The sequence below is a fragment of the Tamandua tetradactyla genome, chromosome 3, assembly GCF_023851605.1.
Source record: "Tamandua tetradactyla isolate mTamTet1 chromosome 3, mTamTet1.pri, whole genome shotgun sequence".
Lineage (NCBI taxonomy): Eukaryota > Metazoa > Chordata > Mammalia > Pilosa > Myrmecophagidae > Tamandua > Tamandua tetradactyla.
The window spans coordinates 107,216,525-107,239,894 of NC_135329.1; the positions used below are offsets into that span (position 1 = coordinate 107,216,525).

At 36.4% G+C, this 23,370-nt stretch overlaps 1 protein-coding gene across 1 annotated transcript in view; it reads left to right on the plus strand.

The window, feature by feature from the left end:
* THSD7B (thrombospondin type 1 domain containing 7B) overlaps nt 1-23,370 on the plus strand; it is a 535,886-nt gene that overhangs the window by 468,447 nt on the left and 44,069 nt on the right. Inside the window, exons 16-17 of the mRNA XM_077151771.1 lie at nt 20,705-20,846; nt 22,503-22,618. Of these exons, the coding sequence (XP_077007886.1) occupies nt 20,705-20,846; nt 22,503-22,618 (258 nt within the window). The remainder of the gene's footprint in view (nt 1-20,704; nt 20,847-22,502; nt 22,619-23,370) is intronic.

The window sequence follows — 23,370 nt, forward strand, 5'->3', positions numbered from 1 at the left end:
TAAGAATAAATTAAATATATTTCCTGCTATTGTTAATGTGTTAGAACAGTTGTATCATAAATCACTTGAATAGAGTTTATAGATTACTACACTCTATCTAGGCCAAACTTGTAAATATCTGTGAAGCTCATAATTCAATGATTTGCAACCCTCTAAAGAAAATCTTAGAGATTTTTCTCTTGACTTTTTTCTTCTCATATGATATTGACAAACATCTAGCTCAAAGAAATTCATTTTGCATGCTTTTATAAAGGTGTACTTTTTAATAGAAGCTAAAGGATTTAGTGTATAACAAGAGAATGTCAACCAAAAGCATATGGAATGGACTTCATTGCACATATATGTGTTATCTCTCATGTTTCCTTCCTTTTTCCTTAAGCCATCATTCAGGAAAGACTTTGGAATTCCATCCTGTCTTGAGATCCTTTTTCAGTACCTCTGTGCACTCTCTATCTCTTTTCTCTCACGCATGCACATAACACATGCACAATATCATGTAGGAACATATCAGGTACATTTTCTGTGCTCCTAGCACCACTGATTTTATTAGGACACGCATCAGAAGCAAAATGAGCATTCAAGTATGGAAAAGGTTTCAGCATATCCTCAAAAGCATTCTTCTAAGTAGAAGAGAATGAATGAAAAAGAAACAAGTGCTTTTCTGTGCTAGGCATTTTGCATACATTCTCTCATTTAATTCTTGCAGTATAGCGATTAATAACCCCTTCTTATTAGTGAGAAAAGTTAAAGATACAGAAGTGAAACAGCTACTCAGGCTCATAGTATCAAGGTTGCAGGGTCAGAATTTGAAACTGAGCCTACTTCTAAAGCCAGCTTCTTTCAACTCATAATTCACAATGAATTCATAGCTGTGGCAAGCTATTCTAATCGTAGGAAAATTTGTTATATCTATTCAATAGAATGCTCTGAAATTTCTTCTCCATTAACTTTGTTTGAGTTTCTGAATTTGAAGTCACCTGTTCTCACCCACATCTACCTGCATTGCCTTCCTTCACCTCTTTTAGCCTTCAGGCTAAGGGAATGCACCATGTTCCTTGAGGGAATACACTTCAAATTATCCTTCAAATATAATGTTTATTTGTGAATCCACCTCAGGAGACAGTAGAGGATCCTTGCAATAGGGAGTTTCTATTTGTGCCACACATCTGCATCAAACATCCCCAAAGACCTTGCTTCAGCAGATAGCAACTCTCCTCAGCTCAGCTGACTCCAATTCCAGAGTCCAACTGGTTTGTGCTCCTGTAGCGCGAAAACCAGGAACGAGGCCACAGGCCTCCAGGAACGTTCCGCGAAGTTAGAACAGGCTGAGACTAAGGATCCGTAGTTTCAGGAAGTAGGTTTTATTAGCTCATGTGCACGAGGGCCCAGCTAAGTCACCTCAAAAGTCTGAGCCCCGAACAAAAGGCAACCTTAGCTTTTATAGACTTTTTGACATGTTAAAGACAAGGTACACAATTGGCTGATTTAAGTTGATAATGGCCCAGAGCTGAACCATTGAGGGGCCCCCACCCCAGGAATGTCTTCTTTTGCCTACATGCATCTTTACCAGTTCCTGAAGGCTGGAGGAGGGGGTTTCTATACCAGGAAACGTGCCTTATCTCGCTTGCCTGCAAGGAGAGGGGGTTTGGGGATTTTTCAGAGAGCACAGCTAAACCAGAAAGACGGAAAGGCCTTCCTGCTACACTCCACCAATTTTCATTTTGGTTCTGGTGGCTCTTGATTGAGTTGTTCCAATCTTTCAGTAATCGTGGATAAACTGGAACTTGATAATTATTCACATAACACTTCGCACGGCACAGTCGAGCATGGACTCCTCCCCTCTCCTGAGTGTGCTTCAATTACAATATTGGCAATGCCTCTTAAGGTTTGTAGAATGCTTTTTGTTCTTCAAAGCACTTTCAAACTTATTTCACCATCTTCACATCTTTGTGAATTATGTATGATAAGTTTATGAATGAAGAAACTGAGGCATGGAGAAATGACTTTTATTTCTAGGAGGTTGATTATTTCAAAGTAGAAGTGAGGACTTTGGTTTTTTTAAGCTAAAAGATTTCTGCCAGTGCCCTCTTCATATTAACAATGTGTTGAAATAGGTTCGCTGAATCTCTAGCTTTGTTTGACAGATAGTTTTTGTGCTGATTTAAAGCTGTCATGAACCCCCAGAAAAGTCATGTTCTTCCAATCCCGTCTTTCAGGGGGTGGAGGGAGACCTGCAGTGGGTGGAACCTTTTGAATAGGTGGTTTGCATGGAGAGGTAACCAATCCAATTCAAGGTGGGTCTTAATCCTTTTGCTGGAGTCCTCTATGGAGAGAATAAAAGGCAGAAAACAGAGAGAGCTCAGAACCGACACAGAGAGACTTCAGAACTGACACAGAAAGCAGGGAGATGAAACCAAGTGAAGGACACTTAAAGAAAGAAGATACCTCCGGAGAAGCAGAGAGGACCCACAGACACTTAGAGACAGAAGATGCCCTGGGAGATACTAAGCTAAGAACTGAAATCCAGAGGCTCCCCGGAAAAGCTAAGAAAGGACCCACCAATGCTTAAAGAAAGAAAACACCCCAGTGGAGTCCAGAAGAACCCACAGGAGATGAAAGCGCCATTTTGAAACCAACTCAGGAGAGAAGGGCGAGCTGACATTGCCATGTACCTTCCAATGTGACAGAGAAACCCTGGATGTGATCGGCCTTTCTTGAGAGAAGTTATCCTTTTGTTGGTGCCTTAATCATTTTCATGGCCTTAGAACTGTAAATTTGTAACCTAACAAATCCTATTTGTAAAAGACAATCCATTTCTAGTATCTACATTCCAGCAGCTTTAGCAAATTGTAACAGTTTTGATATAAGGAACATCCAAATCAGTGAACAGCATACTTGGAAGATTTTAGTCACCCACATAATGAAGAAAAAACACTGATGACATATTCTTCTTGCTATTGAATTAATATTGGTAAAAATTATTCATAGAACTGGTATATAAAGACAGTATTTGATGTAGATCCAAGAACACAGGGGAAGAAGGGGACATTTGAATTCTTTCTTTGTTCTGCTTATTATGCTGTGTGACTTTGATAGGATCCTTACATTTTTTGAAGCTCAGTTTACTGATCTATTAAAGTGAGCATAATAATTACCTCTTGGAATATCAAAGGTGATTTTACTTGGGATCATGAATATATAAAACATTAGTAATACTGAAAACTAAAAATAACAGGATGCATGGGTGATTCAGTGGTGAAATGCTCACCTTTTATGCAGGAGACCTGTGTTCAAGTCCTGACCATACACCCAAAAATAAAAAATAAAAAATAAATAACAGTACCAGAGTACAAATACACTTGTATTTTAATAGGTATTTCTATCAATAAATACCTGTAAAATAATAGGTGTTTCTAATTGCTCATAGCTTTCTTAAGTAATTATGCGGTTTTCTTTAAGAGGTATGGGCAGAATGACTATTTTCAACTTTTTAAAATAGTGAAAATTTAAAATTTAACTTTTTGTAACAACCCAGTTCCTCTTGTTGACCTATGTGAGATCTGTCTTTGCCAATTACGCTTCATTATTATAATCACTATTAAATTTCAATATCAAAATATTATGTATTAACAGCATTGAACTTAGGTTTGTGATCTATATTCCATTTTACTTGTGATTTCTCTTCTATCTCAAAAGTATGCTATGTGTCTAAGAAGAAAAGGCCAGATTTTCACTTTGAATTTTAAACATGTATTCACTGTATGTGAAGGTTATCTTACAGACCCTTCTCTGAAAATGCATTTACCCCGTGGAGCACCACAGCACTGTCTTCAAGGGAAATCTCTCTGTAAAATGGCATGTCTGATGAGTCATGATGGACAGGCTGATCTCTTGCTAGTTTCTTGTGTACACTTCAGCTTTTGAAAATTATATGTTTCTCTCCAAGTCTTAACTTCTATTCCATTTTGACTATATATATCATTTATATATTACCTGAAAAACAGATGAGTGGTTTCAAGTGAACTACAGTTTCCTCAGGAAAGATGTAATATGTTTAGTTATATTACATTTATCATATCCGTCTAGTATTTCTTGTTTTTTGTATTTATAATTTTTTAAAGTTTTAAATTGCTACATTTAGTCCATTGATGTAATAAAAGGAAAAAGGAAAAGAATAATGTTGTCTGATATTGCAGATACAAGTCCTATAAGTGTTTTTACCTTCAAAATGGTTTGTAAGTATGGATATTATAGAGAGCATCAGAGGAGATCTCTCCACCTCTCGGATTTTTTTTTTCCCATCCCAGAAGGCCTCCAGATAAAATGAACCTCTATTTAGTGCCTCCCATATTTCCCAGATAGTAATTTATGCGTTTCCTAAGTACAAGGATATACTCCAGCACATTCACAGTACAATTATCAAATTTGGTAAATATGACATTGGTACAATATTTACATCTAATGTGTAGTCCATGTTTCCACATTGTCTGTTGTCCCAATAACTTCCTGTCCTTCATAGCATTTATTTTTTATTATAGGATCTAGACCATAATGCATTTAAAGGTCACCTTTCCTTCATCTCTTCAGTGTTTATCTTTCCAGATTAGCATTTTGGACGAATACAGGCTAGTATTTTATAGTAGCTCAATTTGGGTCATCCTTCTTTCTTATTTTCCAAGCCTCAACAGTAATGTAAACAGTTGATGGCATCAAATTCTGTTACTGGGTATTATTTTGGAGATACCAGACAGCACCCAGAATATGGTTTCTGTCTCCATCATTACTATCCATTTCACCTTTCAAAAGACAAATAGAAGCTGTGAGGAGCCATTCTACTTTACACTGTTTTGTGTGCCTTTCTGGGCCACTCATATCTAGGGTAAAGTGTAGGAAGAGAGAGACCCCAAAACCATAGGACACAGGAGCCAAAATTTCTGGCCCTTCTGATTAACCAGTTACTTTAGTTTATAGAATTTGAATTTCTGATCAGGTTTGCTATAATGTCACAGTAAATATCCCTTTGTTATATGCTATCTTTTTTCCTGTGTAATAATAATAACTAATAATAATGCATTAATAATAGAAATGCACTGTATTTGCAAAACCCAGAATCCCCAGGATCTCAGAGTGCTTACATTCCATAATCTCATTAAACTCATTCAGCATCCCAAAGTCCAAAGACTAAGTGACAAGTATTCTCTCTATATGAGCCATGGAAAGACCTAGGTCTCCATGAAAGGCTTGTGTACAAGAGCAATGCTGCTCAAGTGGCTTACTAGCATGCACTCTATTGAATTATAGTTATCAAGTGCCTCTTATGCATGCCTACCTGTTCAGGTCAGCACCTGAACTCAGTGATCAGCAGGTCAACAAGGCAATGTCCCCACCCTCCTGTAGCTTATATTCTAGAAAAGGTGGTGGGGAGAGAAATACAATTAAAAAGAAAACTAAACACACCAAACTGTACCAATTAAATAAATAGTTTATCAATAATAAATGATAAGGGAGAAGAAAAATAATAAAGGGGGCAAGGATTGACATGGAGAGTTTGTTGATATTTTTAATCAGCATGTAAAGAAGGCCTCTCCCAGGAAGCATTTGAGTGGTTACTGGAAAAAGTGAGGGAACAAGTCCTGCCTATGCTGGGGGAAGAGCATTGTAGGCAGAGGGAATAGCAAGGGCAAAAGCCCTGAGACAAAGTGTGCTTGGGTTCTCTAGGAACATCAAGGGGCCTCAGTGGTGAATGGAGCAGAGTGCAAGTGGGAGAAAAGCAGGCCGTGGGCTCTTAGGGGTAGTGCTGGACCAGACTGCAGGTCAAAGGAAGGGCCAGGTTTTCACTCGAAGTAAACTTGGGAACCATTGAAGGAGTGAAACAGAGAAGGAGAGTGATGTGACTTGCATTTAACGTGATGACTCTGGTCCCGGAGTTCCACATAACCAGCAGAATGAAAGCGGCAGAATCAGTTATATGGCTACTGTAATGATCTAAGGAAAAAGGGATAGTGACTTTGACCAGGGAAGGAGTGGTACAAATGCTGAGGAGTGGATGGATCGTGGGTTCCATTTTGAGGTTAGAGGTGAAAGATTTGCACAGTGTTGGGTTGTGTAAGGTGTGAGAAAAATAAAGGCATCAAAGGTGACTCCAGAGTTTTAGAGATGAGCCTCTGGAATCTTGGAGTCGCCATTAAGAGAGATGGGAAAAATAGAGGCGTACGCTGGGGATATGGTATGGGAAATCAAGAGTTTGTTATTGAACTTTTGAAGGCCAATAGCAGTGTTTGAAGGCTTTTGTCCTTAAACTAGAGCCCAGAATACCCATCCCCCAAAGTTTTGATGCTATAAATCTGCGGTAGGCCCCAATAATTTCCATTTCTAACATGTTCCAGGTGATGTTGATGCTGCTGGTCCATGGACCAGACTTTTACAGCAGAGCGCACACATCATTATTTACTTATGGATATTTAGTATGCTAAACAGAAATAAAAGTTTCATGAAATATTTCTCACCATGAATATATTTCAGATATTTTATATGCTATGCTCCATCAGTTTTTAAAGTACTGATTTTGCCCCACCAAATTGAGAGCCAGTATGGCATCATTGTTAACAAGGCAGAGTTTAGTGCAAGGCTGATGAATTTGGAATCTTAACTCTGTCCTTTCTAGCTGTGTGATAATTAAGAATTTACTGAACCTCTTTGAGTTATCAGTAAATGGGGCTAATAGTATATTTATCTTATCAGACTTGAGGAGGAATTGAGTTAAAGAACTTAGAACAGCGACTGGTATATAGTAAGCCCTATAAATGTAATAATCAATATTGTTTTCACAAGCCACAAATATGTAATGGCTTAGAGTTTGACAAAGCACTTCTTTGAATGACTATGATTAACCTCATTCACCTGTCACCTTACCTTCTTCTATGTTAGGGTTCTCCAGAGAAACAGAACCAACAGGAGGCATATATATATATATATATATATATATATATATATATATATATATATATATATATATATATATAAAGTAAATATTATGATATGGAATATAGGAATTGATTCATACAACTGTGGGAATGGACAAGTTCTCAAGCTGGAACTCTGATGAAAGTTTTTATGGAATTCCCCAGGGGAAGCTGCTAGATGCCTGAAGAAGAGATGGAAATTCTTTCTTTTAATTGCTCACTTCTCCTTTTCGGCCTTCAACTGATTAGAGGAGATTTCTCTCATTGTTGAAAACAATCTCCTTAGTTGATTGTAATCAGCTATAGATGCAGTCAATTTACTGATAATTTAAATCCAAGCAATATCCACACAGTAGCCGTCAGGCAATGCTTGCTTGACCAGACAACTAGAAACCATAAACTAGCCAAGGTGACACATGAACTTAACCATCATGCCTTCCAATACACTCAAATTAGCAAAAAAACCTAACTTCTTCAGCAGCAAACTCAGTAAGTGCTTTTGTTTTCTAGGGAAGAGGAAGAGCTCCTTTTAATATTTATATTAATATTAATATTTCCTTTTGAGACCTTAATGGGTTCTTTTAAAATACGACTATATGTCTTTTAGGAAGACAAGGTTTGATGTCTCAAAAATCCACACTATAACAGAAAATCCTCCCCGAGATTATGTTTTATTCATTGGTGTGGTGCCTTGAATTTAATAGTCTCAAAAGTTGTTTGTTTAAAGTGAATAGAAATCTTATTAAAAGAGTTTTCAAGGAGACCAAGTGATTCATATAGATAATTAATAACTTTATAATATGCAAAGAATGTCACATTCATGTCATAAATCTGTGAATTCGTGTTTCCCAAAATATGTTATGTAAAATTTCGAGTTGAAAAATAAAAGTTTGAGACTTTTAGCCACAATGTATAGCTATAGGTAATTTGCAAAACAAAAAACTCAAATTATAATATTTCAAATACAATGCAATTTTATTTCCATTGTGGGGAGTTTTCTATGTGGGGAAAATGAGGTTTCTATGTGTGCTCAGTCATTCTGGGACCCAAGATGTTGCTGGGTCTTCCATCTTCAATGCCAAAGTCACACTAGTCATCACTATTTCAGATCATTGGAAAGGGCAAAGAGCATGGAGAAAGTTATGGGGCAGGGGTTATGGTGAGGAGTGAGAGTGACACACATAGCCTCCACTTATTTTTCATTTGTCAGTGCAAATACATGGTCACTCCTAACTGCAAGGGCTGCTGGGATATGTGGTTCAGACCTGTGCCCAGGCAGAAAGGGAGACTAGATTATGAGAGCTGATTGAAGAAGCAAAACGATTCTAAACTTTCCAGGGATGATAAGAGAAAGATTTTGAAAACTTCAAAAAAATTGTTGATTATAACCCAAATGCAGAAAATCTCATTACAAATATGCAGTTTGGGTGGGCCACGGTGGCTCAGCAGACAGAGTTCTCACCTGCCATGCCAGAGACCTGGGTTCAATTCCCGGTGCCTGCCCATGGAAAAAAAAAAAGTGCAGTTTGATTATTATTAGTTAAATATCTTTGAAAAGGCCACCAAGGTCAGTAGTAAAAATCTCACCAGCTACCAATGAAGCATTTCACCGATTCCTCTTAAGCATGACCATCTCCCTTCCTTCAAGTGTATTCTATACTGGTTTTACATTTTTTAAACATTTTTATTAACACCCTCCTTCCATCCCCTCAGCCCCTCAACTGCTTTCTATTTCTGCAAATTTCTATTTGTAGTCTTCTCTCCTAAGTGATAACATACAATTTTTGTCCTTCTGTGCCATAATTATTTCACTAAGCAAAAATATTTTCAAGTTTCTTCCAAGTATGCCATATTTCATAACTTCATTCTTTTTGATGGCAGAATTATATTCCGTTATATGTATGTTATCACCTTTTGTTTATCCATGTATTTGTTCTGATAGACACTTGTTTTCAACTTTTGGCTATTGTGAATAATGCTTCTCTGAACATTGGTGGACAAGTATCTATTTGAGACCCTGTTTTCACCCTGAAATTGTACCTGAAAGTACAATTGCCTAATCTTATAGTATTTCTATATTAACTGCCATATTGTTTTCCAAGGTAGCTGCACCATTTTATCTTCCCACTCACACTGCGCTTGAGTTCCAATCTTTCCACATCCTCTTCACCACTTACTTTCTGTTTTTTTTTTGCTATTGTTGTTGTTGCTTTACGATAGCCATCCCTGTACATGTGCATGGCGCCTCATCATGGTTTTGACTTGTGTTTCCCTAAAGGATAATGATGTCACATCTTTTCATGTGTTTATTGATCTTTTGTATATTTTCTTTGTAGAAATGTCTATTAAAGTCCTTTGCCCATTTTTGTTGGGTTATTTTTCTTTTTGTTTTTGCATTGTAAAATTTCTTTATATATTTTGGTTATTAACCTTATCTAATATACAGTTTGAAACTATTTTCTTCCATTCTATAGGTTTGACATTTTACTTTCTTGATGATTTCCTTCAATGCAGAAAAGGTTTATGTATATATTGATAAAATCAAATTCATTTATAGTTTCTTTTATTACTCATGGTTTTGTTGTCATATTTAAGAATTCATTGCTGAATTCTAGGTCATGAATATTTATCACCATATTATCTTCCAAAAGTTTTAGCTCTTACATTTAGGTCTTTGATCTGAGTTGATTTCTGTATATTCTAAGAGGTAAAGCTCTAACTTCATTATTCTGCATGTGGACACCCAGTTTTTCTAGCATCTTTGCTGAAAAAACTATGCTTTCCCCCACTGCATATAGTGCACACCTTGTTGAAAGTCAGTTGACCATAAATGTTTAGATCTTTTTCTGGATTTCCAATTCTGTTCCATTGAACTATGTGTCTATGTTTATGCCAGAACTATACTGTTTTGATTACTGTTGCTTTGTAGTATAATTTGGAATCAGGAGATGTGAGTCCTCCAACTCTACTGGTCTTTTCAAGATTATTTTGGCTATTTGAGGTCTTTTGCAATTCCGTATGAATTTGAGGAGTGTTTTATTTTTCATTTGTTTAAAGAAAAGCCACTAGAATTTTGGTAGGTGTGTCAGTTTATATACCCCAAGAAACTATTATGTACCCCAAGAAAGCCATGTTTTAACCCTGATCCAGTGTTGTGAAGGCAACCATTTCTTTTAATCCTGATTCAGTATGGCAGGGTGGAAACTTCTGATTAGAATAACACCACAGAGATCTTACCCAGTTGTGGGTACAGCTTTTTGATTAGATGGAGTCTAATCAAGGTGGGTCTTGATTAGTTTACTGGCATCCTTTAAAAGAGGAAATATTTCGGAGAAACCTCAGAAGCAGATACTTGGAGAACGGTTATTTCAGTGCTGACAGAGACACGGATGTTTGGGGATGCTTGGAGTACCACCAGAGAGAGCAGATGCCTAGACATGGGCAGAGCCCAGCAGATATCACCATGTGCCTTCCCAAGGGATGCCAAGCAAGACAGAACCCTAAGTTGTGTCCTGGAGGAGCTAAGTAAAGACCCACAGATGTTTAGAGAGGAAAGCATTGGCATCAGAAAGTGGAAGCAATGAAACCAGGAACAAGGACTAGCAGATACCAGCCACATGCTTCGCAGCTGATAAAGGAACTCCAGACAACATCAGCCTTTCTTCAGTGAAGGTAGCCTTTTGCAAGTGCCTTAATTTGGACATTTTCTTGGCCTTAGAACTGTAAACTTGTAACTATTAAATTCCCTTTTTAAAAAGTTGTTCCATTTCTGTTATATTGCATTCTGGCAACTTTAGCAAACTAATACAATAAGTATTGCATTGAATTTGTATATTGCTTTGGCTAGTATTGACATACTGGCATAATAACAACACTAACTCTTCCCATCCATGGACATGGGCTATCTTGCCATTTATTTAGGTCTTCTATAATTTCTTTCAGTAGTGTTTTGTAGTGGTTAGTGTACAAGTCTTTTGTATCGTGGGTCAAATTTATTCCTCGATTTTTTTTTAGCTACTATTATAAATTAAATCATTTTCTTAATATCTTCTTTGGATGGTTCTTTGCTTCTGAATAGTAACACAATTGATTTTTCTGTGTTACTCCTGTACCCTACACTTTGATGAGCTCATTTTAGCACCAATAGTTTTCTTGTAGATCCCTTTGGATTTTCTATAAATAATATCATGTTGTCCACAAATTGGGATAGTTTTACTTTTTCCTTTCAAATTTGGGTGCTTTTTATTTCATATTCCTGCCCAATTGCTCTGGCAAGAACTACTAGTACAATATTGAATAACAGTGATGAAAGCAGACTTTCTTGTCCCATGCCTGATGTTAGGGGAAAGCTTTGTCTTTTATCATTGAGTATGATGTTAGCTGTGAATATTTTACATATGGCCTTTGTTGCATGAGAAATTCCCTACTGTTCTTAGTTATCAAGAAAGTGTGCTCATTCAGCCACATACCTTTCTGCATCTACTGAGATAATCATGTGTTGCTGGGGTTTTTTTCCCCGTTTTTTCTATTATGTAGTATATTATATTAACTGATTTTTATACATGGAACCACTCTTGCATTCCTAGGATAAATCACACTTGGTCATTGTTCTGGTTTGAAAGTATCATGTAGCCTAGAAAAGCCATGTTCTAATCCTGATCCGTCACATAGAGGCAGCTGTTTCTTGCGATCCCTGTTGAGCACTGTAAGTCGGAAACTTGATTAAATTATCTCCACACTGATGTGATGTGCCCAATTGTGGATATTAACATTTTATTAGAGGGAGATGGGACTCCACCCATTCTAGGTGGGTCTTGATTAGTTTACTGGAATCCTGTAAAAGGGGAGACGTTTTGGAAAAAGCTTGAGAACCACAAGTACCACAGATCCCAGGCTGCCAGAGACTTTTGGAGATGAAGAAGAAAAATGCCCCCAGGGGAGCTTCATGAAAGAAAAGGCCTGGAGAGAAAGCTAGCAGGTGTCACCATGTTCACCAGGCACCTTTCCAGTTAAGAGAGAAACCCTGACCTTCCTCAGGTTTTCTTGAGTGAAGGTAACCTCTTGTTGGTGCCTTAATCTGGACATTTTTACAGACTTGCTTTAATTGGGATGTTTCATGGCTTTAGAACTGTGAACTTGCAACTTAATAAATTCCCCCTTTAAAAGCCTTCCTGTTTCTTGTATATCTCATTCTGGCAGCTAGCAACTAGAACAGTCATGATTAATAATCTTTTAAATATGCAGTTGGATTTGGTCTACTAGTACTTGTTAAGGATTGTTAAATCTATATTCATAAGGGTAATTGTCCTGTAGTATTCTTTTTTTGTGATGTCTTTACCAAGCATTGGAATTAAAGTAATTATGTTCTCGTAGAATCAATTAGGAAGCATTTTCTTCTCTTGAGGTCTTTAAAAGACTAAGTGTTGAATGGAAATTTTTCCATTTCTTCTAGATTATCTAGTCTGTTGGTGTACAATGTACTCAATTTTATGATAATCTTTGTAGTCTTTTCCTTATATGTTAATCACCAGTGTGTATCAAACATTATAGTTTGCTTCTTGGTATATATGCCTTTAAGTTCCTTTTAATCTAACTTGTCTTTCCATTTCTTTTTGTTTTTCTCCCTAGTAATTTATTGGTGAGGAAAACATTCCATCTTTGCTGTAGTATTTCCCAGTTTTTCTTTTATGCTTTTTATTTTTGTTTTCTTTTATGTTCTTTTGAGAACATTCTCATTGCTTAAAAAAAAAATCTCTTAGCCCTTACACCCTCCTATTATTGAGACTTAGCATTGGTATATATTTTGCTGCAATTGATGCAGTACCATTAACTATATTCCACAGTTTGCATTAGTTGTATTTTCTGCCATATACTACCCTTTTATTGGCACCTTGTAATAATACATATGTATTTGTTTGTTCTGGTTCATGTAAGAACATTCTTATATTTGTACAATTAACCCAGTCATTCTCCACAACGGGGTTCACTATATTCTACCAGTACCTTGTTTTATCCTCTAGCTTTCCTTCTAGTAATGCACACAACCCTAGACTTCCCCTTTCAACCGTAAGTACACCCATAATTCAGTGTTGTTAGTTACCCTTGCAGTAAGGTGCTACCGTCACCTCTGTCCATTTCCAAACATTCACAGTCAGCCTTACTAAAAATTCTGTACAAATGAACATGGTTCTTCAATGCCACAGTAAAACCTTAGGGATGCCCACTGTTACTGGGTTACATTGTTTCTAGACTACTTCAGTGGATAAAGCTTTAGAATATATATTTATATTTCCTTTATTTGAAGATGAAAGAATGGAAAGAATTCCCATTCTAATTCAGAATTGTAGGTTTTTTCAGTTAAGTTCTATGTTACATTTACATCTCCTTTTTTCCATATTAAGAATCCTGTTTACAAAGGAAACTGGAAATCGATGATTATACATTTGCTTTATCCTACCTAACATGCAAAACATTTTCAGAGAAACAATATCAGCACTACCCCACATGTAGATACTTATAAAATTAATGCTTTTTACATTAGCTGTTCTTATTCTTTTACATTTGTATTTTCTCTCTATTACTGGATATATAACCCGCATCTAAGTTTTACATCTAAAGGCAACTCAACACCTGTCTTTACTTTGATGGTTTTCTAAGCATTTAGGATGTCTAATAGTCTCCAGTAAATTACTAAGAAAGGGCTCATGGAAATATATATATTGAATTCTTCCATGTTATTGTTTATCTGTGTTCTTTACAATTGAAAGTCAGGTTGGATGGATGTAAAATTCTTGAACCATGTTTTTTTGTGTATGTGTATATGTGATCATTAGTTATTTCTTCTTTTGTTTACTAACATTAAGTTTTCCTATCAAAAAATAAAATAACTTTCTGACTTTCTTTGTTTTATAAATCATTTTCTAATTTTTGCCTGGATCCCCAATAATTTTTTTCTGTTCTGTTTAAAGCTCAATATTACTAGGATGTGTCTCGGAGTTGGTGGTTGATATTCCTTTTTAAACATAGCTCGAACTCTTTAAAAACAAAGCTTCTGGAAATTTTTCTTCAATTTTTAAAAAATAAATTTTGATCCTTGATTTGGTTGTTTTTCATGCATGTGGCATCTATTTTGCCTTTGTTCATACTTGCCAGTTTCTCACAAATCCTTTTTTAAATTTCACACTTTTTATTCTTTCCACTTCGTTTTCTCTTAAAGGCATTGTTTGTTACAGTTTTTCATTCTTGTATTTCCTCTAGCTTTACCTGCATTCTGAAATGATTTTTATTTCTTTTTCCTGAGTTCTGTGACCTAATTTCTGAGCTTTTCTGATTATGATTTATGTTGTATTTTCATATGTTGTTTCATTTCCTAAATGACTCTTACCTGTTCTTGAGTTTCATCTGGTTTTCTTGCTGTCCTTTTGGTGCACATTTTTCTTATGGGGATGTTAATCTGCTCTTTATTCTCTTTTTGCTCATAAACCTTTTTGTAGGGTTGGTTGTGAGCCATTTGTGTTCCTCATTTTTATGTGAAATCAGGTTTTGTGATCTTTTGCAAGGGGTGTGGTTAAAAACTGGGTTTCTAGGTATGCAAGGATGGTTCAATATAAGAAAATCAATTAATGTAATACACCATATCAACACATCAAAGCAGAAAAATCACATGATCATCTCAATTGATGCAGAGAAGGCATTTGACAAGATTCAACATCCTTTCCTGTTGAAAACACTTCAAAAGATAGGAATACAAGGGAACTTCCTTAAAATGATAGAGGGAATATATGAAAAACCCACAGCTAATATCATCCTCAATGGGGAAAAATTGAAAACTTTCCCCCTAAGATCAGGAACAAGACAAGGATGTTGGAGGTTCTAGCCAGAGCAATTAGACAAGAAAAAGAAATACAAGGCATCAAAATTGGAAAGGAAGAAGTAAAACTATCACTGTTTGCAGACAATATGATACTATACGTCGAAAACCTGGAAAAATCCACAACAAAACTACTAGAGCTAATAAATGAGTACAGCAAAGTAGCAGGTTACAAGATCAACATTCAAAAATCTGTAGCATTTCTATATACTAGTAATGAACAAGCTGAGGGGGAAATCAAGAAACGAATCCCATTTACAATTGCAACTAAAAGAATAAAATACCTAGGAATAAATTTAACTAAAGAGACAAAAAACCTATATATAAAAAAAAAAACTGGGTTTCTTTTTTCATCTAATTTTGCATTTCATGGCTCCAGTGTTCTCTCAACTTTTTTTTCTTTAGTATTCAAAAACATAACAGCTAACTTTGTGAGATATACTGGTTCGGCCCACATTTTTAAAAATCAGTTCTTCTTTTCCACTCAGTATTCCTGCTCCTATTTTGCTCAGATTGGAAACTCTTCCCACCAGTTTCTCTTTGATGTGGAAGTGTTTTTCTGAAAGGGAGTTTTGAGTAGTTGCTCTTCACAATCCTTTGGCCCTCGGCTACCTCAGCCTCCAGACTTTACCGTGAACCTCTTATATTCACCTGCTTTTGAGTTTGCAAAATCCTTCACTTTTCGGCTTTGGTTCCGCCTTTTGGTGTTCTTGAGTCTGTTGGGTGGTCCTGTCAGAAACTGATATCCTACAGGTCCTGCAACCTCACCCTTTGCTCCCTGCCTGCTCTTACTTGGGAGTCGTTTTGTTATCCAATTTTACTGAGGTTATTATCCATATGTATTTGATTGTCTTTAATTGTCCTGTGATGTACAGAAATTAAAACTGTTTTGTTTTTTTTTTCACTTCTGCCACCATCTCCTCAGGATCCCTGAGAGAGGATTTTTTAAACCTGGCAGACCTGAGTAACAATTTTGCAGGGCCCAATTTTTCTCCCCTAGAGGTTTTCCTACCCCTGTGGCAGCTTTTGAGGTTTAATTTCATTGAAAATGGCCTTACAAACATTGCAGTGGCTTTTGGGGAATCTTTATACTCCAGTTTTTCCAAACAAGAAAGCCAAAGATCTGTGTATCTAGCAATTGTTGCCTCATGAAAGAGAATGTGAGATGCAGAGCCACTAACAGCAAGACTAATCATCTGAACAAGGGAGAGACCGCTGAGGAATTACCAGATAAAACCTGTAACAAAATAAAAAGGCTGGGTATCTATATCTGAGGGGAGCTGACAGGCCTCGAAGTCATGCTCATCATCAGTTAAGGAATTTTCAGAGTTACTTAAATTTACAAGTACCTAAAATATTGTTGGGTTTCTATTAACTTGTGATAGTTAACAGTTGTTCATTAGAAAATTCAAATTATACCTCCTTGTTTGGACTTAAGACTTCTTGTATAAATTATCAAGAAAAAAACCTATCTTTTATGTTGGTAATATTCATTTATCCATCATTATTCATTTAATGATGGATTTTATTGTTCTTGGAAATGCCATCCAAATTTTATAGGAAAATTATGAAAATTTAGAGAAAAGGTCTGTTAGGGATTGAATTGTGTGTCCTAAAAAGATATGTTCAAGTCCTAAGTTTGTTCATGAATATGATCTTTTTGAAATTAGAATGTTTGAAGATGTTATTAGTTAAAATGAGACCAAAATGGATTAGAGTGGGTACTATTATAATGTTACTGGTGTCCTTATAAGAAGAGGAAATGTTGACACAGTCAGTAGGAGATATGTAGAGAGTGACAGCCATGCGATAGAGGCAAGACTGAGTTATGCCACGAGCCAAGGAACAACGTGGATTACTAGTCAGTGCCAGAACCTACAGACTTCAGAGGAATCCTGGCCTTACCAACACCTTGATTTGAATTTCTTGCCTCCAGAGCTGCGAGATCATACATTTTTGTGGTTTAAGCCAACTGGTCTGTGGGAGTTTATTACAGTGGCCCCAGGAGACTAAGAAATGAATAATTCTTTTTTTTATCAGGCATATAAACATATGGTAAACCCTTACATTCCTAAAAAATAGGAAGCTGCAGAGTTGACCATGTGTCTCCTAACAACAACTTACTGAAATCCAGTCTTATTGCTAGGAAGAACGAACGTATTCTGCACAACAAACATTTTTGTTTGCATACTGTGTGCCAGACACAGTACAGGGCTCTAAATGTCCAAGAAAATGTAAAATGGACTTTCCATTCAAATAGCCTATGGGAAGTATTGCACACAGATCAATTAAAAATGTACAAGTGCCATGAAAGTGTTTGCCAGGTTAAAGCGATTCCATTTATTATGGGTCTGAGAAGGTCAGAAAAGGCTCAGAGGAGGTACATTTGACTTCATATTGAGGGATGAATAAAAATTTTCAGGTGAGACAAGAGGGTGAAGGCCTTGCTGCTAGAGAAAACAATGAGTGAAAGCACAAGGTCATGAGGAAGGATTGAATTTTAAGAGATGTGCTGGGTGTCAAATGTAATAAGTTAGAAAATCTAGTCTCATAAAGGGGGTTATATACTAGAGGTTAAATGTTCTTATTGACCGTCTCTTTACTAGCAAAGAAATGCTAGTGCTTTAACCTTGACCTTTGAATTGAAACTGGTCCAAAGGTGGCTTTGGGTTAGTAGTCCATATTATCTCTTTCTCACTTCTTTATTTAGAATTCACAAAATGTCTGAAAAAAAAACGCCTTAGCAGAGAGGAAATTCAAGTATGTGTTTGAGAAGCCTTGATGCACTGAGGGAATTTTCCAAATGCCCGCTTAGTCCTCTTTTTTTTTTTTTCAGTCCCACCTTCATCTCCCTTGTGGACAATTCATTATTTGATGAACTCCCTATAGAGAGAAATAAATAAAGCTAATAGAGAGAAATAAATAAGGAAAAATACTATTTTATCTGTCACTTCTTATGCTAGCACAATTTTTATAAAGTGGATCCTGAAAATACTGCCTAAGATTCGATTGTATTGTTTTTTGCAGATTTCAGTCATTCATGGCTACCCTGTTTGCCTATGGATAAAAAGCCCATGAAAGAGTTTGTTGCAGTGTAGATTTTCAATACATTAATTTCTAAAGGTTGTCAAAGTCAACATGGTATGAATGGTGAATTAGGATCAAGAGGATATTTTAGAACTGTGTTCAGCAAGCTTAGAGAGAAACTGCGAAAGGGAAAGAAATCTTAAATGTAATCAAATTCACACTCCTCTCCCCCACTGTCCTACCAGGTTTAGATGGGGAGCAAATTCAGATTAGATAAGTGAATTGTCCAAGGTTGCATAATAATTTGATGTTTGTGTGTGTATGTTTGTGCTTGAGTGTTTGTGTGGTGTTTTCTCTTTGTCTCGTGACCTAGATGAAACAAATACATAAGTCCTTATATATATCTACTTAGCTCAGACTTTTATTGATTTTCTATAAAGTGGAAATACAACAGAACACTAATCAAGAATATCTACCAAGATACCTTTGTTTACTTTTATTGACAAATCATTTAAGTTATTATTCTTCATGAAAACAAGTAAATTATTGATAAATTATTGGTAAGCATTTACCATGCTATTCATTTGTAGACACTTAAGAATGATTGCCTGGTTTCAGTGGCCCTTCTTGATCATCTAAAGATAATTCAATACAATTAAAGTATAAAATAACTTTACAAATATTGACAGACCATCCAAATATAAAGTCACATGATTCATAAATGTGTTTCAACAAGCTCCAAACTTAAAATTAGAAGAAAAATTTTGTGCCAGTTTTTCCTGTATATTTCAAGGCAATCCAACATTACCATTTTGATCATTAGCAGTCAAGATTCAATGAACATGAATCCCAGAGGTACAACCTCCCTGGCAACGTGGGACAAAAATCCTGGGATGAGCTGGGACCCAGCATCAAGGGATTGAGAAAACCTTCTCGACCAAAAGGGAGAAGAGAGAAATGATGCAAAAGTTTCAGTGGCTGAGAGATTTCAAAGAGTCAAGAGGTTATCCTAGAGGTTATTAGATATCCCCTTTTTAGTTTGTGGTGTATGGAGTGGCTAGAGGGAAGTTCCTGAAACTATTGAGCTGTGTTCCAGTAGCCTTGATTCTTGAAAATGATTGTATAAAGATATAGCTTTTACAATGTGACTGTGCAGCTGTGAAAATCTTGTGATGCTCCTTCTATCTGGGGTATGGACAGATGAGTAAAAAGTATGGATAATAAAATAAAGAAATAATAGGGGAGCAAAGGGTAAAATAAATTGGGTAGATGGAAATACTAGTGGTCAATGAGAGGGAGAGTTAAGAGGTATGGTATGTAAGAGATTTTTCTTTTTTCTTTTTAATTCTTTTTCTGGAGTGATGCAAATATTATAAAAATGATCATGGTGATGAAAACACAACTATGTGATGATATTATGAGCAATTGATTGTATACCATGTATGAAATGTATGTGTGTGAAATTTCTGAATAAAAAATATTTTAAAAAGATTCAGTGTACATGTTTGTTCTTACTGAAATTTCTGAAAAAGAGAAAGGAATTTAAAAATAAATAAAACAGCCCAAATATAGAAATAGTAATTTTGAATCTTAATTCAGAGACTTGGCTTTTCCTCTGTGGTTTAACACCTTTGAGCTTCTTCACAGTTTTGGGTCAGAGTTGGAGCCTTGTGATCAAATTCAATGATATTTATTGAACAATTACCATGTATAATATATACTAAGATTTATAGGAAGTAATATGGGAAGTAGAAGCCATTGTCCATCCTGCCCTCAAAAGTTTATAAAAAAAGGAAAAAGGCAGTTTAATAGAGAAACAGGAATGACACCCAAAAGACAGGTGTAGCATATATGCAAGGGTATAAGATTGCTCAGGAAGGAAGAGAGGAATGTGTTGTTATTAAAAGGACCACTGCGGAAGAAGTACGCCTCCATTAGCATTCTGAAGAAGGGAAGGCCAGGGTTTAAAGGACAGTTAAAAGAAAATGATTTTAGGGCAGTCCGTGGCGGCTCAGGAGGCTTAGTTCTCACCTGCCATGCTGGAGACCCAGGTTTGATTCCTGGTGCCTGCCCATGTTAAAAAATAATAATAATAAAAAAAAAAAAAAAAAGAAAGAAAATGGTTTTAGAAGGAGGGAGTAGGTTGTTCACTGGGGGGTGGGGCAGTTTGATGAGATGTGGCAGGCGGGTTTACCTGCCTCATGAAGCTGAGTCTATAAGAGGACATGTAAACTCTAGGGTAATGTGATATTTGCAGATGTTCGAAGTTCACATTTATACATTTATTTTGCTGTAAGGCTTACAGTTGCTTGTCTGCTAAGGATCAGAGGGCCTCCCAGATAAGAAAAAATTTGGGTGTATTGACAGTCTTGATTTCATAATTCCCTCCTACACCTGTTTGCTCTGGAATTTTAAAAATTTTGTAATTAAAATGTTTTGTATGATTATTTCTATTGGTCTGGACCATCTGGGGACACAGTGACAGTGTTTTCCTTTATTCATTTAAGCATTCAAAATGTATTGCTTTCTTACTATGTGACAGATTAGTTGAGACTAACAAGTGACTTTTGATTGGTGAAAATAGTCTCCAATGTGTCTAATTGTACATGGGCAGCAGAAACATAGGTTTCACTATAACACAACAAAAGAATAGTTTGGAAGGTGGGAAAAAAATACTGGGTTTACAGTTATTCACGGAATGGTTTTAGTTTCTAAAACCATTGAATTTAACACTCAGTGGTCTGTTACAGGTAGTTGTTTTACAGATGCCTACATGTGTACAGATAATCATGTATAATTTATCAGTTAACCACAGGTCTTTACTAACTCTACCTTATTTTCATAGTCATGCGATCCCCACACAATGCAAAGAAGAACCCGCCATCTGCTGAGACCCTTGCTGAGTTCAAGGAGTTGTGCTGAAGACTCACAAGTGCGGCCCTGCCTCCTGAATGAAAATTGCTTCCAGTTCCAGTACAATCTAACAGGTGCAGTTGAGATCCACTATCATTTTCATGAAGCCCTGACAAATGGGGGAACTCTGCATGTGTTTTCATTCTGGGATCAGGGACTGAGGGTATAAGTATATAAGACCTGGACATCTGAGAACTTGACATTCCCAGAATCTTCTCAGGAGGCAATGCCCACTCTGGTGCATCGGTCCCTCAAGGCAGCCAGGAATGCCTGAAGTGAGAGATGCTTAGGAGGATCCCATGAAGTTCCAGAATAATGTTGAATTAAGCCATGGTGAACCAAAACAACAAAACAAGTAGCAGAGAATGGTTGACCATAGGGAAGAATGTCATCAAAATGTCATACAGTATAGCTCTTTCATGGCCTTTATTACTTCAAGAAATTCAAGCTAGTGGTGTGCTTGACCCTGAAGGGCTCACTGACGATGGATGGTGGGCCTGACTGGACATGGATGTTTCAGAGCCACTGGAAATCACACCAGCCTACTTAGCCCTGCTGGGGTTTCCCTGAGTTCCGTGGTGCTCAATGTCAAACACCCAAAGACTTGTTGATTACATTCATCTACTACCTGCCGATCTCTGCTGCATCCGATATGTAAATATGCCACAAGATGCAATGCTGTTTGATGTCTCACCTTTGCATCCCATACTGACCACCAAACCTCCATTTCCCTGCAGAAATGAAGCAATTGCATTTTCTTGAAAAAATTGTCTCCCTGTGATCACACTGGCATTGCCAAGATTTCTCATGTAGAAAACCTCATAGTGAATCCTGTGGTAAAATTTTGTATTGTCCCTACTGAGAAGATGACCGAAGGGTTTGCTTTTTTTTTCTTTAAGTAAAGGGGCTTTCTATCCTTGATGGTTATAGTAACTTTTGGCAATGCAGTGCAATTTACTTTATTGTAAGAGCATATCCTTAAAATACCGATTTTACTATATGTGGGTTTGCTTTTCCTATAACCTCCAAATATGGAAAATTTCTTAAAGAGGATATCATTGCTTATAATCAAGGATCATCCTTTCCAAACCTACCAAAAATAAGATTTACCTGTTTTTTTAGGAATCAAATTAAATTGCAGCATAATTAATTCTTGTCATCAGTAATTTTTCTAGTTTCTAATGCCTTCTAGCCAAATCTGTAAAACTTTCTCTCATAATAGAATTTCTTGGAAAACAGTTTATATGGTTTTGTCCTCATTGCATTCTGAATTCCCCCGTATCTCTCTGGATTCCCCTGTATCAAATGTACCACATGATTCAGATAATTGGATTTATTCCTTGGAAACATTTTCAAGTTTACATCAAAGACTTGTATCATTTCAGGGTTGTTTTCTCTCCCAATTTCCCCCAATAAGTTTATTCGAAAGAGGATTGGCTTTGCCATCCTGTGTTGCGCATCTCTCCTGTCTTACTCCAGCCAACTGTGAGATGGTTTCTTACAAACCATTTGGTTTTTACCTCCAGAAAATACATTTAGGAAGGTAACTCACTTTTTATCTGTTATTTTATTTTTTTACAATAAAGGAATTGCATTATGCTTTTTGAAGCTCTCTAGAAATGGTTTTAGGATTATGTGCACACGACCAATGCATATAATCAAGGGTTTATTGTGTTGTTCTTACATGGCCATAATTTTGACACTCTGTGTGGGTGAACATATGCTTGTAGAGTGGAGCATGTGCCAGCTGAGCGAAAACGCAACCTGTGGGCAAGGCATCAGGACCCGTCTTTTGAACTGTGTGCGCAGTGATGGCAAGCCAGTTGGCATGGACCAATGCGAGCAGGTAATTTGCTGATATTTTTATCTAATACCCAAGGCTTTGTCCTTCATATTGGTCTTCAACCTGCATGGTGTTTGATAGATGTGACAAAGACTCTGATTTCTTCTTGTCTCAACTTAGGTGCAGCTACAGTAAGAGATATTTGAATAGTACAGTGTACCTCACTAGTTTGAACTTAATGGGGAAAAAAGTCCATTCACAGGAAAAGGAATTTTGAAATGGAAAATATTTTTAATACACTCAAAGATGTTTTAAACTTAATTGCTTAAAAACAAAATGTTGAAATTGGGCAACTTTGTAATTAGATATGACTGTGCTGTGCAGGTGATTTATTTGCATGCATCCTGAACACCTGCAGCCACTTGATATTATAATATTAATTTACTTAGCAAGTGATTTCTAGATGAATTGTACAGTTGCAGTTTTCTTCTCAAATCTAAGCTAAAAATGCCTTCCCCACCAAGTTTTCAATTAATTGACTCTGAATTTTTGCAATTTTTTTATTGACCCTTTTTCTCCTTTAACAAATGACATCAAGTTTGAACAAAACTTATAGTCAGGCCTATTCCAAAGAAGTCATAATTTCCTTGCCATCATATAAGTATAAAGTACCTGGGCCCTATTTAATAGAAGTAAAAATGACCACATACTGTTGCCCTGTAAGAATCACTAAAAAAGTCTGGTATAAAATGGCAGTATGAGGCCAGCTAACTCAGATTTCCACAGAAATTTTCTTAACAAACTGGCAAAATAAA